Raw genomic sequence first — 22689 nt, 5'->3', positions numbered from 1 at the left:
ATGGATCGTTTTTATGCCAGTGGTAACGAGGCTGAGGCTGTATCCGTCAGCGGGAATTGGATAAACCTTTGGACTGACTATACACGCTGATCAGGTGAACTGGCACAACTGCACGCTCTTTTTAATGTTAAAAAAAAAAAATTCCCACCCAACAAAAGATCAAGGTCTGTGGATCGCTGCTGTATTCTCCATGTGAAACACGTGTAGTAAAACTTAACATTTACATAACTTTTAGGTTCAAGGTTCAAAAGCTTTATTGTCATATGCAAAAAAATGAGTTATTTGTTCAATGAATTTCTTAGTTCTTCATGTTTCTTCTGATGCTGTCGATTTATTGATAAAAATTCATATTTAAAAAGAAAACAAACACTAACGGAAGCATATATAAAGTAAAGAGAATTGATCCAAGCACTGAACCCTGAGGAACACATGACAAACTTTGGTGAATAAAATAGATTCATTATTAACATTTACAAACTAGAATCTATCAAATAAATGTGATTTAAACCATTGTAGAGCTGTTCCTGTAATCCCAATATCATGTATGAGCCTCTGTAATAGAATATTGTGATCAGCACTCAGATCTAACAAGTATAGACACAAGTCCGCTGTACAATACAATCCAACTTTAATTATAAAGCACTTTAAAAACAAACCCGTTGACCCAAGTGCTGTACGCCCGCAAAAATAAAAGCACAAGAAGTAAAAGACACAAAATTCCAAAACTATGACATCAAATAAATACAATAAAAATAATAAAACAGTTAAAATCACAAGACAATAAAACAACAAAAGCCAACATCTCCAAGTTAAAAGTGAAAAATAAAAATGTGTTTTAAGAGATGGTTTAAAACCAGGAAGTGAGTTGGCCTGTCTGATCTGCTTCTGCAGATCGATGATAGATAGATAGATAGATAGATAGATAGATAGATAGATAGATAGATAGATAGATAGATAGATAGATAGATAGATAGATAGATAGATAGATAGATAGATAGATAGATAGATAGATAGATAGATAGATAGATAGATAGATAGATAGATAGATAGATAGATAGAACACCCTGTCTAATTTGTAAGAGCACGTCCCTCTGTGGGCTGCTTTGATGGAAAATCGATATTTAATCATTTTTCATTAATGTAAACAAGTTCAGACATGATGCAACATCACAGTTCCACTCTCAGACACTCATTCACCTTAAGGCCTAATAAAGATGATGAGTAAATATTAGCCAACGAGGTTTAATTATTTTTTACAGGAGGAAATGTCAACACTTGGCTTCAGAAGCAGTGGACTTTTACCCTTTTAAACTCAGCTTCACTTCCTGGTAGGTAGTGAGTCCTTTGTTTCTGTCTCAACAGGCCAGTGCACAGGTGCTTAGTCAGCTTGGTCGCACAGCTATCTTTATATTGTATTTCCATTGCATCTCATTGAGGTAAGCAATTTATTTTGTACCAAAACTGAATTTAATTTAATAAGATGTTTTATCTTTAAGGAAACAAAACTTCTGCGTGAACCTATATCTCATTTATCCATACTAAATTGTTTTCTCTGTACTTGAATTGTCTGAACTTGTGTGAGAACCACAGAGTTGTGTTTGCTACTGCTTGTGGCAGAAACTAAACCTCCTGAATAAATTATTAATGAACAGCTGAGAGACAGAGAAAGAGATTAAATTACACTCGCTTCTCTCCAACAATATAGCTGTCACTCTGCTTGAAGCCACTTGGCTTAAACATGTGATGCAGCTTGTTTAGGTTGGACTTGGGGTGAATGATGGCAAATCAGTACTGAAGGCTAAATAAGAAAACGTTAAAAGCATTGTTTTTGTTCATTCAGTAGATTTTATTTATACTCTTTTTTTTACAGCACATGATCAGGTTTTGACTGAAAGATCAAGATTCTGAAGAAGACAAAAGGATCATTTTTGAAGGATCTCATGACAAGTTACAATAACGGTGGAGTTTTTAACCCAGCCTACCATGACAGTGAAACATTGGAAGTTGATAAAAGGTTTGTGTAATCTTTTTTTTTTTTTCTTTAAATGGATTAGAGTAACATTTTACCCAGTGACGTATTTGTACTACACAAAAATATTCATTGTCTCTCTTAAAGTATGAACTTTACAACCTTTTGTAGTTATGTGTTCCCAAATTCTCAGTTAAAAAGAGTCACTAAAAGCAAAAAAGGGTAAAAAAAAAAAAGCAAACTAAAAAAAATAAGGTTGATTACTTCTGTTTAATTAAAGGTTTAGCATTCCTTGAAGGAATGCATATCACCCTCTGCCTTTGATGCCGTCTTAGTTTTAGACTAAGATCATTTTATGTTGGGAAATTAAAACCTTGTAGCCATTTTGGTTAAGCCTTAAAAATAACCTCCTGTGCGATCTCATGCAATACTGCACAACCTCACGCTCAGCGTACGTGTTGTGAATGACTCTCAGCTACAACCACACCAAAGTTTAGCTCAATATCTGTAAAACTGACTGAGTTAAAGCCCTTTCTGTGTTGGCCAGGGTCGATTGGCTGTGGCAGCCATCTTGAATTGGATGGAGCACAAAAGTTAATCAGTTGTAGATGTACATCTAGTGAGAAGTTTCAGTGAAATTTGTCAAGTGGTTCATGAGGTATTTTGATAACAGAGGGGCACACACACAGTCATGGTAAAAAGAGATGGTCTGCCTTTGCCTTTTGGCAGAGGGTGATAAAAATGTTTATTTTATTTTTTTTGCCTTGTAAGTTTTCTAAAATGTTATTAAATATGCCTGGATATTTCTCTTCTTTTTGTTACTGGAATAGTTTGTGGTTTTCCTTGCAGCATTTGAATGGCAAATTTCATAATCATAATTTAAATTCCAGTTTGTTTCCTGAACTGATAACCCTACTGCTCACAGGTATCATAAACATAAACTTTACGACCTAAATAAAAAAAAGTTTATTCTTCTTTGGTGTCATTTAGGTCTTCCAGGAAACCCCACCACAGTAATCCGTATGCAAATGAAGACTTAGCATTGTGGGGTGAGAGGGCCGACCTACGGAATGATGCTGAACATGGATCACACAGAGGTGGATGGCAGGAAGAGAGTCGAAGGGTGGAAGAAAGCATCCCGATGGGTTTCATCACTACCAACTCGACCAGCGCTTCCTGGCAGCATAACGTCTGTGAGTGAACATCTGCTGAGTGACAAGGATACATGTAGATTTCTCTAAAGCTCATTGTCGTTCCATGTAAATACTTAGAAAGTAATGAAAGTTTTTGTATTCTAAAATAATTACAGTCAAATAACTTAAAAAAAGTGGAAATAAAAATTCATAATTTGAGTTAAAATTGTTGTTTTTACTGTTAATGTTTTATTTACTGTCATAATATCAAATGAATATCATGATGTTTTATAGTTGATTTGACAGAAGTTGCCATGCAACCATTTTTGGGTAGCAATATATAATACAACCCGGTATGCAACAGGTAAGTACCAGGTACCAACCAAGTATGTATCTGGTACTGACTGGATATGTACTGGGGACTTACCTGAGACATACCAGGTATGTAATATGAAAGTACAGGATAATATAAATCACTTCATAATACAGCCTGGTCCCCGTAAATATCAAAAAATAACTGGTATGTATTTGGAAAATACCAGTAAGTACTTAGTAGATAACAGGTAAGTACCATGTAAGTACTTGGTAACAAGTCACTTCATAATTTAGCTCAGTTCACGAAGGTACCTGGTACAAACCCAGTGAGTACCAGAAAAGTGCTGAATACGTAGTAGGTAAGTTCCCTGTTTGTACTGCGCTGTATTATGTATTGCTACCATTTTTCTTGTTTTTCTGCAGAAAAATTCATGACATGTTTTATGATTAAATATAAAATGCAACCTGTTATAAAAATAAATGTTATTTAATGACTTATCCACTCTGAAAACCTTGATAAACAAAGATATATGCTACATTTTATAACCAGGAAAAAAAATCCCTTTTAGTTGTTGGTTTCTAGTTCAGTTGAGTTGTGTCCATGTTGCTAAGTGACCGTTTTGTTGATAGTACCTCTCCATCTTCTCCTCACTTTTCAAACTAATCCAGATCAAAGTTCACTTCAAATTGATGGTGATTCTCACTATGACCCATCACCAGCTGCTCGACCCATCTCTTCGATGTCAGGTAACTGTTGAACCTTTTGCTTTCTTTATCTAGTTCTTTTGTCTAGTTTTAAAGGGGCTTTAGCTTGTAGATTGCTGTAATGTCAGCAGATAAAACAGTTAATCGAAAAAGAAAGTCTTGGGATATCAACCAACCAAGAAACTAGATAATCATTAATAGATAATTCCAGACAAGAACAACAAGGACAAGGAAACTGGCGGAGAAAATAAATCAATGGAAAAATATTAGCTTTGACTGAAGGGTATACTTCAAGCTAAAGTTTGTGGATGTACTACATGTTGTTGTCAGACATTTGTTTGTCACTGTATTCATTGAGCTGTATAAGAAATCTTTGTAACAGAGGTGATATTTTTTATTTTTTGCAAAATGAGGTGTATCGTTCATTCCATGTCAGCTGTTCAACTATATATATTCAGCTATATATATATATATATATATATATATATAATATAAACACAAAACTTTGATTATTGCTCAAGTGTGCATTAGGCCGACCACAATAAAAGGCCACTCTAAAATGCGCAGTTTGTTAATGTTCATTTCTCTACCATAAGTCCAATCCAAAGGCGTTTCAGAGAGTAGTACATCCAGCCTCACAACCGCAGACCACGTGTAACCACACCAGCCCATGACCTCCACATCCAGCATCTTCACCTCCAAGATCAAAGTTCCCATGTGATCTGTTAACCCTCAGAGTCTACGTTGGGGATGACAATCAGCTACCACCACACCAGATTTGAGCTGACTGAGTTTTAGCCATTTTTGTCTTTGTTAAGGTTGTTTATCTGTGGTGGCCATCTTTATTCAGGTTGAACTAAAAAGGTAATCATTTAGGTCAAACTTGGACCAAGTCAGCCATGGATAGTTTTAACTTAGCAGGGTTGGATTATTAGTTTGACCAAGCGTGCTAAGTTTTCTACCTAAAAATGGGCTTTTTGAAGTAGAGCTACTAATAAATTGAGTTAAAAAGAAAAAAAACAAACTCTGGGTTATTTGATAATTACAACTTGGGTTGGTGCTCGCTAGTTGAAGCTAACTACTACTAGCATCAACTAGCACCAACTAATGTTATTTTAGGAACCCAAACTCACTGTCTAGTACAATCTAAAGTTGTTAAGAAAGCCAACCAAGTTAAACATCTCCTTAGAAGTTGTTTTTACCATCTTACCTTTACTTATTGTGTCTTAAAGCAGAGGTCCAGTCAGATTTAGGCATTTTTTGGCAGACTGTGAAGAATAACATGACTAATGTTCAACCGAACCACTTGGTCAAACGTTTTGACCCAATATTTGGTGAAACAACCTATGACCCAACAGTTTAAATAAAGGAATTGAATTATGAAAATGATTCATCATTTTTTACTTTTTCTTGCGTTTTCATCCAGGCAACATGACAATGAGGTGGAGAGGAATTGCAATGAGAAGGATGAGCATGTTTCCCAACTCCGATCCTGCTTTCACAGAGGAGGAGGCGGAAGATGGTAACGACCCATCACTGGTGCTTGATTACACTAGTGTGAAGAAAAGTGACACCTGATATTCACATTGGTTGGTGGCTCTTGGAAGGTTATAAAGCTGTGCTTGTCTTGTCATTTCATGTCTGACAGAGGAACAAAACCTTGTCAAGGAACTTGTTGCTTTGTCAACACGAGAACAAGTACGTCAAATTCGGGGGCTTCCAATGAGCTTTGAAAGGAAGAAACATATAAGGTGGGTTGAGAGTTTTCATCCCAGCTAATTAAAACTTGCCTGTGCCAAGTGCAAGCTGAATATCATCGTCTGAGAAGCAAATAAGTCATTGTATCTGCTCATCTGTGTGGGAGAGCACATCCAGTATGTGAACACAAACACACAATCAGCTTCCAGATTTGTTAAAAAACAAGTCTCTAAGGCAGTGGTCTCCAATCCTGGTCCTCGAGGGCCACTATTCTGCATGTTTTACTTGTTCCTCTGCTCCAACACACCTGATTTGAATCAATGGGTGATTAACAGGCTTCTGCAGAACATGAAGAGGTAATTTAACCACTGAACCAGGTGTGTTGGAGCAGGGAAACAAGTAACACATGCAGGATAGTGGCCCTCGAGGACCAAGATCGGAGACCCCTGCTCTAAGGTCTTTATACTAATTCAAACATTAAGTCATTGTTATTTTGTGGAATTTAAAAAAATAACCCTCTAATACCACTGTATCTAATTTTCCCAGGAGACAAGTAATGGCATTCAAGTCTTCCAAACACTCTCAGCACTTCACAGGTTTCACAGATTGCTCTAAAAATATATCACTGGTGAGCGCTTGCAGCAAGGTTTTACACAATTAGTTTCAAAAGCCAGTGTTTGTATGATGAGGCTATGTGTTACCTGCTGTTCTCTCAGTCTTTTCGAAGGTGCGGTTATGGCATAAAATCAGCGAGGCAGACTCTGGAACTGTGGCACGGCATTATGAAAGAGATTGGGGGCAAATTCGGCTCCAGTGTTCTCACCTATTTCATGTTCCTCAAGTGGCTTCTAATGTTCAATATTTTCTCCTTCCTGGTCAACTTTGGTTTTATCACCATCCCGCTGCTTGTTCATGACCTTTCACCCAACATTCCTTCAAATGTGAGCTTCAGAGGGCTGGAGTTACTGACAGGAGCTGTAAGTGGAGAAAAGCTCATTACATTCCTGTACATGTCTGCATGGCCACATCAAAATACTGTTGTTTAGAATTATAGTTTGTTTTAAAGCATTTTTAATTGGCAGTAAACAAAGTAATAGACAAATGTATGTATATCTCAGTCAGTGCTGCAGGAAAGCAAAGATAGTTTTTAAAGAATAAATACCAAAATGTAGTTTGGTATGCTTCCAAGAAATGGTCCTCTGCATGAGCTGAAGATTTTTTTGCTCACATAAACATCATCACAGCTTTAATAGAGCCTTAATAAATGCTCAACACATTTACTCTACTGCAACTGAAGTTCATGTATTTGTTTTTTTAGGGTTACTTCAACTATACTGTTATGTACTATGGTGGCTACAGTAATGAGACTCTTAGGGGTCTGGTGGATTACAACATGCAGCTGGCCTATTTCTTCACCATTGCCATCTACATGGTGCTGTGTGGAATTGTGCTTATTTTCAGGTCTGTTCAGCTTTAGTTTTAGTCAGTACCTTTACATGACTTTCCCATGATTTCTTCTTGGTGTGTGGTATCTTTATTAAAGTTTGTTTTTATCCTCTCGCAGCATGGCAAATTCATTCAAGAAAAACTATGCACTGGCAGACTCGGCTTCAAACAGTGCCTGGCAGCTTCTGTGCAGCTGGGATTTTAGTATAACCAACGACAAAACAGTCAGACAACGCAAGAGCAACCTCCGTGTCCAACTCAAGGTGACTGTTTGTTCTTTAAACCTATTCATGGCATGTAAGACATTCAACCCCAGTTCTTATGTTGTGTAAAATGTAAATGAAAAACAAAATGCAATGATTTTCAAATTTCATAAATCTATATTTATTCACAATTGAGCATAGTAAACATATCACGTTTAAACTAAGAAATTGTACCAGTTTTATGAAGAAAAGAAAGTTAATTTTTAATTTGATGGAAGTAACACATCTCAAAAATGTTGGGGCAGGGGCAAGAAAAGAATGTATTTGTTAATGTAAGTGTTAAGAATGAGAAACAGTTGGAGAAGAATTATGCAGTGAGTTAGGTTAATTGGCAACAGGTCAGTAAGATGATTGGGAATAATAAAAAAAAAACATCTTAAAGAAGCTGAATCTCTCAGAAGTAAAATGAGCAGGGGTTCACCAGTTTGCAAAAAAAATCTAAAAACAGTGGAACAATTTCAGAATAATGTTCCTCAACAGAAACCTGGAAAGACTTTAATTAACCCATCATCTACAATTCATATCAAAAGATTTAAAAAATGTTCTCTGAGCTCAAAAGTGTGTACAGGTTTTAGATCAAAATATGTTCACATCCAGATGACATCTTATTTAGGGAAGCCTGCATTCATAACAGCAGCGTGGCTTTGTACTAGAAGAGTCCAGCTGCTGAACTGGACTCTTTGTGCTAGAGGAGTCCAGGTGCTGAACTGGACTCTTTGTACTAGAAGAGTTCAGGTGCTGAACTGGACTCTTTGTACTAGAAGAGTTCAGGTGCTAAACCGGACTCTTTGTGCTAGAAGACTCCAGGTGCTGAACTGACCTGCCTGCAGTCCAGACCTCTCACCATCTGAAAACATTTGGTGCATCAAACAAAACATACAGCAACGAGGACTCAAGAAGACTGTTGAATAACTAGAATCCTACATCAGACAAGGATGAGACAACAGTCTCCTACAAAGACTCCAGCAGCTGATCTCATCAGTCATTTACAGAAAAAAAGGGGATGCTTCACCGTGGGAAACATGACCCTGTCTCAACTGTTTTGAGATATGATGTTGCCATAAAATAAGAAAATACCTTATTTTTTCCACCCGAAACTGGTACAGTTTCTTAGTTTAAACATGTGGTATGTTTACTATGCTTGATTGTGAATAAAATATAGGTTTAAGAAATCTGACAGTAATTGCTTTGTTTGTATTTACATTTTACACAACTCCCCGACTTTGTTGGAATTGGGGTTGTAAAATAAATGGAGTAAACTTTGCACTAAAAGACCAGTTTTTTAAAAGTTAAGACTTAACGTTATTGAATAACTTTTTATTCTAATTTAAATTATATGTTCATTGAATGTTTGTTCTCTTGCTACTTCTTTAGGAATCTTTATCAGAGAAATCCCTGAAGAAGCGGCTAACACTTTCTGAGAAACTGCAACAGTACGGGATTCATCTTGGTTGCTGGGTTCTCTCCACCAGCTTGGCTGTTGGCTGTGGAGCCAGCATCTTCTACCTCTGCCAATACGAACAAGAGGTGCAAATCAGCTTTAAATAAACTGACTTAATGTTGAACTTTTTAAAATAATGTAAGTAAGACCATAGTATCAAAAAGCTAATTCTTCCTGCAGATGTAATGTGGAGTAAATGCCTGCACAGTTGCGGGTCATGAATAACGTCACATAATACGTTATGGCATGCTGGAGTATTTAGTTTTTTTAGCGTGCGTCATATACTTACTGAAAGTAATGTGTCATGTCATTTACAAGATCCACAGAGATGGAAACACTGAGACATTGTTTGCCATTATCTTGGTTGTTATCTTTACTACAGGCGATGGACTCTGGACCCTGGTCTCTGCTTAATGAGGCAGAGACTCTCCTGGTTCCCTTTGTCGTGTCTTTGATGAACATGGTTATTCCACTCTTCTTCTCTCTCCTCAATAAATTTGAGCTGTACTCCAACCAGCGCAGGCAGATTTATGCCCTGTTGCTCAGGTGAGGTAACAGGGATGCATTTGATAAATTGAACATTTAAAGTAAATTGTATGCATTTTTTATGTCCTTTAATTTTGGGGAATACTCTTCATTGATGTCAGGTGGCTAAAACAAACTCATATCTAACTGGAGCGAGCAGAAGCTTGGTTTAGATCATTTTATGTCAGCCTAAACATTAACCCTTCTGACAGCTTCCCATCATGGCAGTGAGCTCTTTGTCTTGTTATAATTCAGTCAGTGTCATGGTAAAATCTTCTGTTGAGAAATGGAGTTTTACCCATTTTGATCAAACCTTAATAATAACATTATGTTCAATCTCATGCGGTATCAGGTCCAAATTAGGTTTTGTGAATGCCTCTCACTTACTATCACATCAAATTTTAGCTCAACATCTCTAAAACTGACTGTGTTATAGCCATTGTTGTGTTGGCAAATATCAGTTAGTTGTGGTGGCCATCTTGAATTGGATTGACTCCAAAAAGTAATCAGTTGTAAATGTACATCCAGTGTTTACTTTCTGTAAATTTCATTAAAAATTGTGCTCAGTGGTAACAGACAAAGACAAACAAACACATCAAACATACGTGTTTGCCTTTACTGTTAGTGGAAGGCAATACTCTTCAGCTAATATCATGTGTAGTCAACTATTAGTATCTTTTACAAAAATTGTATGAATATATTTCTTCAAATGTTTTACTGTTAATTGATTTATGTCTATCAGTAATCCTTAATATCTCCTTTTCTCCCCCTCAACAACAGAAATGTATTACTCAGGATGGTCATCCTGGGTGTTTTATGTTACTATTGGATGAATGTGGTGCCTGGGAGATTTTTGGTACGTTTTTTAAAGCAACTTTTACTGCTTTTTCATACAGACCATGTGATAATAGTTCATTCTTTACGTGTTTTATCCTCTCAGTGTTGGGAGCCCATGGTGGGACAGGCTTTGTACCGCCTGGTCATCATTGATTTCCTTTTTCTCATGTTGGGATCCTTCTTTGGAGAATTTCTTAGCAAGTGAGTTAATCTGTTGCAGTTAAAAATCACATTTACTGGCATACGAAAAGTTAACCTCCTTTGCATTTCTTTAAAAACAGCGTCATTGGGACCCAATTACTCCCTCGTTTTGGGGTGCCAGAGTTTGATGTAGCCAGAAATGTTCTCGACCTCATCTATGCTCAAACTCTAGCCTGGTAAAAACACAATATTCTGCATTACGGGATGTAAAAGTAGCTCAGAGGGGCTGTAAGCACATCTAAAACTGCTGATTTACAAATTAAAACTTTTATTTTATGTGTTTTTCTTTTTGTGACAGGATTGGAATCTACTTTTCTCCTCTCCTGCCCGCCATCCAGATTCTGAAATTCTTCATCCTGTTTTACTTAAAAAAGGTAAATGTTGGTTGTCCGATTCGAAACCTTGAGTTAAACCCTGCTGACATTCTGCTTTAATCCAGGCAGACACAATGCCGCTGCTGTCAAAGCCGCCCCATATCCTCTTTAGGGCTTATGTTTCTCTAATTGTTAACTGAAGTCAATAATTAATGAAAATCCTTTCATTACATGGACAATATGCTTCATTTCTCCTGCTATGGAAAATACAGCCGAGTTCTTATAAGATTAATTAAAAGGAGTGAATAGTGGGAGGTCTGTCAGTCTTAGAAAATTAGATGACCTCAGTATGATTTGTAATTTGATCCCGTGTGGATTTGGTGCTGCTGGCTGCTTTGTGGACTCGCTGAATGACCTTTAAAGCCTCTCTATTCAAACCGGTCACATTTTCTATTATGGCCTGAAATAGATGTGATGTTCTCACAGCTTTAATGACTTTTAGCCAGAACAATGTAGGTAAAATGGAGTCTGCATGTGTGCACATTGGATTACTCGTGTTTATTTTTGTCAACCCTTTCTTCCCCCCCACAGGTCAGCCTGACCCAGAACTGCCAGCCTCCGCGCCGATCAAGCAGAGCAGCTCAGATGCAAACCATCTTCATCTTTCTCCTCTTCTTCCCTTTCTTTGTGGGAGCCCTGTCAATGGTTGCGTACACAGCGTGGAGGTAAGAGAGCATTAGCTTCAACAGCTTGGAGAGAGCAAAAATAATTGTACAAAATGATACTTTTCTACTCGCAGTTATAGTAAAAGCTGTCTTTTACATGCACACACACACACACCAGATCTCAGTCTTTTTTGTTTTCACCTTGTCCTGCTCCTTAGTCTGACCCCCTCAGAGCAGTGTGGACCTTTCCACGGACTCAACAACACCTTCAGTGTGGTTGAAATCTGGATCGCTGGTTTGGAAGGGAGTTCTGACTGGGTTGTGTGGATCTACGAAAACATCATCAGGAGTGAACTCTTCTACTTTCTCCTCACACTCATCATCATGTATGTGTATATCACAAGATTAGTTATGCTGCACTTGATCAAGCCTTATCTTATCTGTGTAGGCAGCATATGGTATTTTTCAGATCATCTTATCATCATTGGAATTGTTGTCCTGTTTTTGTCTCTTAGTGTCATCATTTACGTCTTTTGGCAACTCATTCAAGGCCGAAAGGAGCTTATTGGTCTGCTCCGACAACAGATTATTAATGTGAGTGTGCTCTAAAAATGCTTGCACAAATTGTTTCTCAATAATGCATCCATCTTGAATTTTACATACAAATAAAATAAAAATTTAGCATCTACTTTTTATTTCCATCACCGTCTAATTCTGATTATATTTGTTTTCTCACTAGGAGGGGAAAGACAAGTCCTTCTTATTAGACAAACTACAATACCTCCAGAAGTCCTACTCTGAGATCCCTGCCGGACCAATAAAACAAAAAGGGGTCTGTATTGAAAATGTTTTTTATGATATGCTCACTTCAAATCCATCAGTATCACTGACCTTTAATTTATTTTTTTTCTTCAGCCCTCAAGCCGACGCTCAGATGGCCACTCCTCAGGAAGTCAGTCCAACTCAAACGCCATGGTTCAGGTTTTACTCGCTCGCCAGCAGCTTGAGGAGGAGGAGCAGAGACGTAGCCTTGGTGGAGTTTCCGTCCCTTCTGACATTTCCGCCTCCAGCGCCATGACGCAGGCCTTGTTGGCCCGGCAGAGAGCCGAGAGACAGAATGAAGACTTTTACCAGATGCCTGAGGAACATCCTTCATCGCTCAATGCACTTGACCAGGCCATGGCAGCCAGGCAGAGAGCTCTGGACGATGAGAGGGATGAATACTGGAGTACAACTGATTTTAATGAAAGAAACTCCAGCGCCAGCGCCGTTACACAGGCCATGCAAGCCAGACTGAGAGCAGAGGAGGACAGAGGCGATGATCCCGCCGACCTGCCATCACCGACGTCAAGTGTTATGATTCAAGTCATGCAAGCCAGGCAGAGAGCAGAGGAAGAGGAAAGGATGCAGTGGGCCCCCGATCCACTGCAGAACCCAGCTCCTTCTGGCTCCAGCGCTCTCATCCAGGCCATGTTGGCCCGGCAACAGGCACAGAACGAATATGATGATGGTTACTGAGCAGAAGGAACTCATCTGAATGAAATTTTAAGCCTGAAATCAAACTGTGTGTTAGATTCACTTACAACAGCTCAGAAATATCCAACACACTGAGTCCTGCTACACATGCAATGGAAGATAAAAACTATAACAGAGCAAAGAGAGTGCAGGTTCACCTCTTTACAAATCTTTTTACGAAAGTAAAATATAGTAATATATTTTTAAAATATTATATCTCCCTTAATACTGAGTCTTTGGTATAAAAACAGAGTAAATATTAGGATTACCAGTGCCATTTAAAATGCAACTTCTGTATAATATAAGGAGTTAACATTATTTTGTTTTGCACAGCTGTTTGTTCAAACTTTATGCACAAAACTGTCCTTTTCAGAAAATGAACCTTTTTTTGTTATTATTTTATCTTATTTTTTATCTTTAATCCACAGATTTCTTTGCAAGTTCCAGTTTTTTGTGAAAAAAAATTATTTTAATAATCCACCAATGGCATATATTTGAAAAAAATATTAAAAGTGATAAAAGGTTTCTGCCAAAACAGCAGAAACTTTGTGAAATGTAAAATGTACAATTGCAAAAAGGTGCACAGTGTAAATAAAAAAGTGAAAACATAAAGGATCAAAACAATTTGTTATAATGTAATTTAGCAGAAATAGTGTGATAAAAAGTGCCGCTTTCTGCAGAGATAAACGTCACACTGAGGTTTATCACTTTTTACCGTCATCAGAGATCAGATACTGCTTTAGGAGGTTTGATTTTAGAAGATTACATTTTCTTTATTTAAAAAACACATTTTCATCTTGAATATGCAAGTAACGCTGGGTTTCTGTAGTTTAAATCAACAACACTTGCTAAAGCACACTTTTAACATATTTATCAGCTCTTTACTTGTTTACGTGTTAAACTGAAAACTGGGATCAACCAAAACATATTTTTGAGAGACAACCTGTAATTTTTTATTACTATTTATGCATAGATGATTGAAAAAAATAGATTTCGATGGCATTGATTTTATTTTTGTTCAATAATCAGAAACCAAAAAAATGACTAAATGTTGGAAATGAGATTTATTCACAGGTATTTATTGTGCCGAGATGAGTCCACGACTTTAAATGCTAGAAAATATCCATGTTCCAATTATTCACAGCTTTTGTCAACATGGGTGACACAAAAACAAGTTTATTTTATTAATTTGTGTTGGTGAAATGGTCTTTTTGCCTGTCTAAACTAATTATTATTGAATGAAATTTACAGAATGATCATTGGGTGCTTATCTATAACTGTTTAATTTTTAAAGTCAATCTGATTCAAAATGGCTACCAAAGTCAACTGAGCTTAAAAGAAACACAAAAAATGGCTATAATTCTGTCAGTTTTGCACATATTAGGTTACAGTTAGGTGCGGTAGTGGCTGAGAGTGTGAGATTATACATGTTAGTTTCAAGGTTCGACCAAAACAGCTACAACTTTATCAATATCAGATGATTTTAGTCTAAAAATCTGGCAGAAATCTGAAAAGCAGTGGGCGATATGCATTCCTTCAAGGAATGTAAAGCCTGTAATTAACAACATTTTTGATCCAGTGGACAGAAACGTTATTTGCCACATCCACTCTGTGCACAAACACAGTCTGTCTACACTTTACAAACCAAAAATAAGCACATCATTTTCAACAAGTTCTTTTTATGGTTTTATTTGAAACTTGAAATATTTTATCAGCTTTGCATTGATTTTTTTTTAAATGTTTGATAAGGCTGTTAGAAACTGGGACGCACTCGATTTTTATGAATAAACTCCACATTTTTTAACATTTTAAGATTTACTTTAAGATTAGTTCCACAAACAGAGATACAAATTTATCCATGAGTTTCACAGCATGTCCACACTTTCCCAGTTCTCAGCTGGTCTCCCCAAGTTTGAGCTCTCGTACTCGAAGCCCCATGACCTGTTTTATTTAAGGCAAGTGTTGAAACGCGTCAGACGGAGCGAAAAGTGTGGTCTTCAATCCCCACGAGTCCTCTCTCTGTGTCCAACACTTACTTAAGAGTCAAAAGCATCGCTGACTTTCCAAGATGACCCTCTCAGAGAAATGTCATCTCTAACTGTTTCGCCTAATTCAGCACTGCTCCTCCCCCAGAGAGGCGGCAAAGTCACTCAGGTCCAAGGAGTCGGCAGGTATGGGAGTCCTCCTGCCACTTTTCAGGGACTGGCTGGAGTAAACATCCACCGATTTCGAGATGGAGTGCAAGGAGTGATCCCGGAAATATCCGTACGCCTCCCGAGTGTTCTCCCCTCGGATGGTCTGCTCAAAGGTCTTGCGTTTGTGCCTGAACTCGATGACGGTCTTCGTGTAGGAGTTGAGCGTGGTGACAGATGCGCCCATACAGCAGGTGAAAGACGCCCAAGCCAAGCTGACATATAACAGAGCAAAAAAATAAATTAAAAAAAAAAAAAAAAAAAAAAAAGATGATTTATTTTATACTGTTAAAAATGTGAGAATTCAGTCTTTTTAGCAGGTTGGGTCAGAATGCAAGATTAAAAAAATCAAACCATCAAATATCAAATGTATGTTTTACACATGTGGGTTTATTCCAACAAAATCTCAATAATTGTTTATCCTTTAAAATGAATTTCAGCATACTGCATACATTATATAGGGGTGAGGTATTATCCCCTTATGCAATTCCAATCACGCCTGAATTGGGGATTTGGACACCAAAGACTAATCCTGTCATAACATGAGAGCTTTTGGCCTCTTTCATTACTGACAGTGATGCTGGAGAAAGGTAAGAAAAGAGCTACAAGAAGCAGAATGGAAATCCTCATCCGGTTTTTATTCAGATGTCTTGTATATAATACCACAGATGGAGTAATATCTGCTGCTGTGTTTGTGGACTCCTTCCTACCAGAAAGACCACCCGTAGTCCCAGTTGTAGGGCCTCCAGTCAGGCGGGCCATGGCTGACGGTGACCTGGAAGACCTGAGTGTACATCACATGAGCCACCATGCCAAGGAGACCTGGGGTCATACAGAAAATACAGTTTAGAAAGCCTTCAAATTGATGCTACAGTCACAAAACAGTAGCTTCTTAGACGTAAAACAATTTGTTTAAATTCACAAATAATGTAAATTTGAAATTTCTCCAAATCTGTAAATTTAAATATTTAAACTTTGCACTTTTTTTAATTCAGCTTGAAAATGTTTTTGACTCTGCTGCCTAAAGAAATAGCTTTAATGTTTTTGCAGTCATGTTCTGTTAAATAGTTCGTTCCTTATCAGCCGTAACATCAGTCACAGAGCACGGAGTGTCTTCATACAGGCTAGGCCCCGAGTCTTTTTGTTAAATCTGTTTTCAGGTTAATAAAATCTTCCTCAAAAACAACACACATTAGCTAATAATAAAGCTCTCCACTTGTGCATGACACAGTCTGTTTAATCAACCGAACGATGTGCGTGTCACTGCACGGCTGTGTGCACGGAGCATAAACTCTATACTTGCAGATGATGCTGAGGCTGCAGATGTATCAGTCCACGGAGAGTTGAGTGAATTGTTGGGCTGACCAGGATGACTTTTGGACTGATTCATCTGCAGCATCAGCACCATCAGCGCTCATACGGTCTGTGCTCATGTAGTGTTCGATCACACTGGTGTGTCATTTCTGAGAAAGAATTGTTTTATAAGACTGAAAAATGATACAAAACGGGTCTTAGTTTGGTTCATTAGCCTCGCATGGATGAAGACTTTTGCCTCTTTCTTCATGCTCTGTGCTCTGACGACAGAACATCACTCCAAAACTGACCAGACTATCCCTTTAATGGGTACAGAAAATTTTGTTTTTGTGACTTCTGATTTCAAACCGAGCTTTGCTGCATGTTGGATTATTTTTGAAAGAGTGTTTCAAAAAGATATCCAACCTGAATATAATGGAATATATTCGAGTTAAAGAAAAAGAACGCCAGCCGACCTGAGAGCACCGTGAAGACGGCAGCAAAGGCGTTGAGCTTGAGTCCATCGATGACATTGCTGGAGTGGACCAGCTCCACACACATGAGGCCGAAGCCCACCATCAGGAGAAAAATGTACAACATCTCAGAAACCACCGACAGCCACAGCATCCCTAGAAATTATACAGAATATTGTATCATTATGGACACTCAAATAAAAATGTTTCAAATTTCAAACTACATTTTTATCCATGATGTATGTGAACGCAGGTACACCATGTCAGGCCTCTCCTGCTGAGCTGTGAGACGTCTGTCAGACAGTCAGGAGACTTCCTGTTCATTCATTTAGTTTTATTAAAATTTGAATATGTTTGTTTCATGACATGATGAACATTAGTTTATTTACAGGAGTTTAATGACATTTTATTTATTACATTTAATCTTTCTATAACACAGACTTGTGTCATTTATTATTCAGAAATAATTTCTATTTAATAAAACTTGATCAGAAATAATATGTTTGACATTTAATTCCCATTTTAAAAAAGGCTGAACTTTAGCCAGTATGTCTGAGGTCTGTTAGTCTACTGTAGGTTTTCTTTGGCTGTCTGATAAATGTGGGAAATATGACCCGGCTCTTGGGTGTTCTTCTGAGTTTATTTCTTATCTTTCCTGCTTTTTTTTCTAACACCCGAGAAAAAAAACTAGAAATATAGTTAACATTTCATAAAGACATTGTCAAGGAACCTAAAAAACACATTTTTAATACTAGCTCACTACAGCAAAATTTGAAATAATAACTAAAACTGGGTCAACAAATGAATTAAATAGCCTGACATATCTCAGAACGTATAAATTAAATATGTGTAAAGTGTAAGAAGTTCTCTTAAAGTCACTTAAATATGCTCAACCTCACAGAAAGATGATTTATGGCACATTAATTGAAGATTATCTTTATATTTAAAAGGTTACTGGCTGCACCTTGAGCCCTCTGGTGCCAACTAGACTTCATTTAAGTCTTACAGTGTATGAGCGCCACCAAGAGGACAGAGTTGAAAAATCAACAACAAGCTCAAATGGCTTTCTAATCTAGATTCACTAAAGTTGTCTTAATATGGGCTTTTCTGCCCTCAAACGCCTGCTGATGTGTTTGCATATCAAATCATTTTTAGTGTCTGATTATAGGTTTAAAAGAAACCCACTGGGAGAATTTGTTCACATGTTCAAAACTCTCCCAGTCCAGAGTTAGATATTACCAGAAAGCCCTCGTGGTGACAAATCATTAAACTGTTGTTTTGTATGAAGCAGCCTTCTTGTCCTATGAAAGGAATGAGTGTTAAAGTGTTAAAGCCAGAATAACGCCCAGATTTTTAACTTTTAAAATACTTTTAAAAACTTCTAAACCCTAAGGTACAGTTATTATTGCCTGCTGCTGAATGCGATGGGCGAGAATTTTTTTTTTTCTGGTGTCTCTTTGTCTGCAGCGTTAGCAAAATATCTCATGAACCAGCGGACAGATTTTAAAGAAACTCTCGAGAAGTAGTCAAGGGACGTGCAACAACTGATTCACTTTTAGAGTCAACAACTGATTCACTTTTAGAGTCAGCTCTGTTCAAGATGGCCGCCCACAGCTAAGTGACCTCAGTAAACACTAAAATGGATTTCATCCAGCCGGTTTTTCATTTAGTGAGCAAAAACCTGGTAGCAGCTGAGAGTCATTCGCAGCACACAGTTTAGCCGTCTGTCTGTTAGCGTAGCAACAAGTCAGAAAACGAGTCTTTTTTTGGGAGAGGCAGGTTTTGCACAGCGGGTCCAAACAGGTCCCACTGAAAGGCTGAACTTCAGATCCACTTGACCCGACCTGCCGAACAGCTCGACTCGCTCATTACTCCTTAAAGAGACTCATTTCTTTAAAGGTTTTTTTTTTTTCTTTGTTAATCACTACCTGATTGGAAGGATGCTGATTTTTTTTAAACGAGTCTCAGCTCTTACTGTGCAGCTTTCAAACTGTAGCCGAGCCTCGTCTCCGGCTCCAGAGTTCCCTGCCTGAAACTGCTCAGGTCTGACAAGGCTGGCGAAACCCACGGAGAACGTCAGTCCAAAAACCGGGATCATATTAACCCTTTCTGTTCACCAGTTCAGGAAAGTCCACTTTGTTATCAACCATCACTGAAAGGTGAAGGTGGCATGAAAGGCTGTGGGCGATAAGCATTCCTTCAATTATGCTAGACCTTTAATTACTTACTTTGTAGGTTAAATTGAATAAATAAAAATTCATTTGTATTTGTTTTATTTGCACCAGTACACCAGAACGATTTACTAGCCTGTAACTTGTTTACTGGCAATGGCAATAAAGCGATTCTGATTAAAAAAAAAAAAAAAAAAATCTCTCCATATGTGATAAGATAAGATGATTGTTACTTTTAAATTTGCTCTTTATGAGCTCTTTTTAATTGCTTGACTGCTCCTAACTACTCCATAAAACACACTTCAAAAAACTCAACTATCCTACGACACGGAACACGGCTCGGCATGTCAGAACCTTGTTACTTCATGAGACCAAGCTGCTTCTGAAGGTCATCACCTTTCTCTGATGCAGGGGCTAAATCGATGAAGCTTCGGCATCTTTCACCTGGGAGCAAAACAGGGAAAGAAAAAGACATCGTTATGGCAGCAGAGTTCCTAATCATGGTATGAAGATGCTCAGAGAATCAGATAAAAAAAACAGATAAGCATTTGTTTCTGTCCAGGTGTGTGTAGGAAGACCAGCTGAGAGCGTGATCTGGTGAAATCAGAGTTCACGAGTTCAAAAAATGAACGCTGAATTTGAGGCGTAAGCAGGCCCTTCTCTGACCGCTCATTCTGTGTCACCAGATGTTGTGTTGGCAGGGCTGTTCAACATCTGGTTGGAGCGCACTGTAAAACCAATCAGGCTGGTCAAAGATGGCAGCGTCCACTGAGAGCGTGGGTCAGCTCGTTTACCGAACAGGACAGAGGCACGACCCCTGACCCCTGACCCCTGCTCCTGCTGTCATCAAGTCACCGGATTTGCTGTAAACGGAGCTCTTTAATCAGCTGGGAGGAGGGCGGCGACAGCTGTTTTGAGGAAAAACTCATCAAGACGCGAGTTACGTAACCTTCATTAATTCAGCCGCTTCTGCACACAGCATTCCCAGTTTGTGTCTGTAAATACGTGAAACAGTCACAGACTGACAGTTCAGACGTTTCAAACCTCGTATTCACCAGTTTAATTTGAGAATTTCAAGTCCAGATGTTTGTTTTGCATTTTATGGCAGAAAAAAAGAAATAAAAAAGTTGAATCAATGGGGAAAAAAAGACTTAAAATGAAATAATCTAAAGTGTGACAAAACCTAGATAAGTAATTCAATTCAATTCAATTCAATTTAACATATAATAGTCTCTTTTCTGTCAGGATGAAGGTTCTTACCTAAAAGAATTCAATCTAAGTTTTATAGTGAGGAATAATATTAACACAAATGCAACTGAAGCTGCTGCAAAGTAGTATGAGATTTTAAAATATAATGCTTTAATATATATTTATTGCCTGTCATTGAAAGGCGAATGATTATGTTTTTGTCTGCGTCTGTTAGCAAAATATCTCATGAACTGCTGGACATAATTTAATGAAACTTGCAGAAAGTATTCACTGGATGTAGATCTACAGTTGATTAATGTCTGGAGTCAACCAGGTACAAGATAGTCGTCACAACCCACTGACCTTAAAAACACAAAAATGTCTAAAACTCAATTACTTTTTACATTTATTGACATTAACCACATTCTGGTAGTAGCTGAGACTGATCCCCAACACGTGCTCTGAGCGCTAACAAATTGCGCAAGAACTTTGTTGAAAACTTTGCCATCAACTATTTGGACTGGATCGTCCGTCTGTTAGCAAAATATCTCATGATCCACTGAATGGATTTTAATGAAACGTTCAGGAAATAATCAGTGGGTGGACCTCTACAGCTGATTAACTTTTGGAGCCAGCTCAATTCAAGATGGCTGCAACAGCCAACTGACTTTGAAAAGCACAAAAATGGCTGTAATTCGGTCAGTTTTAGAGACACCGAGCTCAAACTTGGCGTGGTAGTAGCTGAGAGTCATCCAGAACATATACTTTAAATATGTCTTGATTGAAATGATTTAACTTCCACACACACACACCTGCACACACACACACCTGCTCTTACTTTCATCGTGGATGTTCTCCTCGCAGGAGAACCAGATCCCGGTGTGGAACTGACGGAACAGGAAGCGGTCGTCCCCGGTCTCCCAGCTGTAAACCACTTTGTTCGGGTCCGTTTCGTTCACTCCGTAGTCGATGCACTGGTGGGTCCGCAGCTTGCTGCACTTGGGCTTCGGGACTCTCTGGGTCCCCACGCACCAGTACGTGGTCACGAAGGCGGTCACGGCGAAGAACAGCGCGAGGAAGTTCAGCGTGACCGACAGCAGCGTCCTGGTCTTCATGGTGTGCGTGGAGGAGCGCGAAGTTCAGGGCTGAACCGGTCCCAGAGCCGGCAGGTGAGCCATTTGTGAAGCAGGTCCGACACGGAGCTCTGCAGCCTAAATCACTCCATCTAATTCCCACGCGCTCCTCCACGAGCCTCCAGCCGCGTCACGTTGTCAGAGGATTTGATGGTGGTTTCGCATTAAGAGTGGGATTTTCTTCTGCTGCTCTGCTTCTCTCTCGCCGTCATTAGGACGTTTCACAGCAATCAGACTGAACTGACTAAAATCACCTCTGAAAAAGAAGCTGACCTGCAGACCTGCAGACAGACCTGCAGGTAGACCTGTACATCTGCAGGCCTGTAGACCTGCACACCTGCACACCTGCAGACAGACCTGCAGAACTGTAGACCTGCACACTGACACACCTGCAGGCAGACCTGTAGATCTGCACACCTACAGACACACCTGCAGACCTGTAAACCTGCAGACCTGTAGACCGACCTGTAGACCTGCACACCTGCACACCTGCAGAGGTCACCAAAAGCAGTCTGGCAAACTCAGCAACACAAAGGGGCCAAAATTCAAAACTTGGTCCAAGCCGAAGGCCACTCTCAATCAGTATTTATTGAAAAAATACAGAAATTAACTTTGGTTTTCAATGTAATAAAAGACTTATCATTAGCATTGATTTCTTATGCCATGTTATTTGACAGACATCTTTTTTATTTTGTATTTCTTAGTCATACATTTGGTCAAAATCTATTAAATTCACTTTTAAAATCCCTTTAAAACACCTAAAAATAAAGCTACAAACATCTTTTGAGATCTTTTTTTGGCTGCAAGTTCATCTCAGGAGTTTGACTGGTCCCATTTTAGTGCTCTTAGTAGTTAAGAGTTAAAATTAACGATTACTGAAAAGTTCTGACCTAATTATCCTGGCTTCAACGCCTGCTAACTCCCATGACAAGTCTTTACTGAGCATGCTCAAAAAAGAAGATCTAAAGACTGAGATCTGTCACAGATTGGCAAACCACTTCTAAAACATTTACAGTGTTCGTTTTGGGGCCGGATAAAATGGGAACAAGGGCCAGATCTGGCCTGCAGGCCTTGAGTTTGAAGAAATCTGGCCTAATCCAGTCTAGTAATGTCTAAACATATCATGGGCTGGAGATAAATTATGATTTGAGTTCTAAGTGTTCAGAGATTTAAACTGAAGTTGAAAATTACTGAAACAGACAAAGTGACTAA

The 22689-nt window shown here is 38.5% G+C and overlaps 2 protein-coding genes across 2 annotated transcripts; one reads left to right on the top strand and one right to left on the bottom strand.

Moving 5' to 3' along the window:
* Positions 1-1333: 1333 nt before the first annotated feature.
* Positions 1334-13591, top strand: tmc5 (transmembrane channel like 5). The gene is made up of 21 exons (XM_017416891.3): positions 1334-1436; positions 1871-2014; positions 2960-3162; positions 4087-4164; positions 5549-5644; positions 5771-5873; positions 6367-6448; positions 6537-6797; positions 7139-7281; positions 7385-7529; positions 8904-9056; positions 9353-9516; positions 10276-10351; positions 10436-10533; positions 10614-10709; positions 10832-10907; positions 11439-11572; positions 11731-11898; positions 12028-12106; positions 12252-12344; positions 12428-13591. The coding sequence occupies exons 2-21, from the start codon at positions 1941-1943 to the stop codon at positions 13028-13030; spliced, it is 2925 nt and encodes a 974-aa protein (XP_017272380.1). The 5' UTR covers positions 1334-1436; positions 1871-1940; the 3' UTR covers positions 13031-13591.
* Positions 13592-14109: 518 nt separating this feature from the next.
* Positions 14110-21922, bottom strand: gsg1l (gsg1-like). Its single transcript, XM_017416916.3, has 5 exons — positions 21183-21922; positions 19553-19600; positions 16989-17141; positions 15930-16041; positions 14110-15434 (listed from the first exon to the last, which is right to left on the bottom strand). Exons 1-5 carry the CDS (start codon positions 21457-21459, stop codon positions 15140-15142), a joined length of 885 nt encoding a protein of 294 aa, XP_017272405.1. The 5' UTR covers positions 21460-21922; the 3' UTR covers positions 14110-15139.
* Positions 21923-22689: the final 767 nt, after the last annotated feature.

This window comes from Kryptolebias marmoratus, linkage group LG3 (genome assembly GCF_001649575.2).
Source record: "Kryptolebias marmoratus isolate JLee-2015 linkage group LG3, ASM164957v2, whole genome shotgun sequence".
NCBI classification, from domain to species: Eukaryota; Metazoa; Chordata; class Actinopteri; order Cyprinodontiformes; family Rivulidae; genus Kryptolebias; species Kryptolebias marmoratus.
The sequence above is the reverse complement of the archived record's forward strand: the minus strand, read 5'-3'. Positions and strand labels throughout refer to the sequence as shown.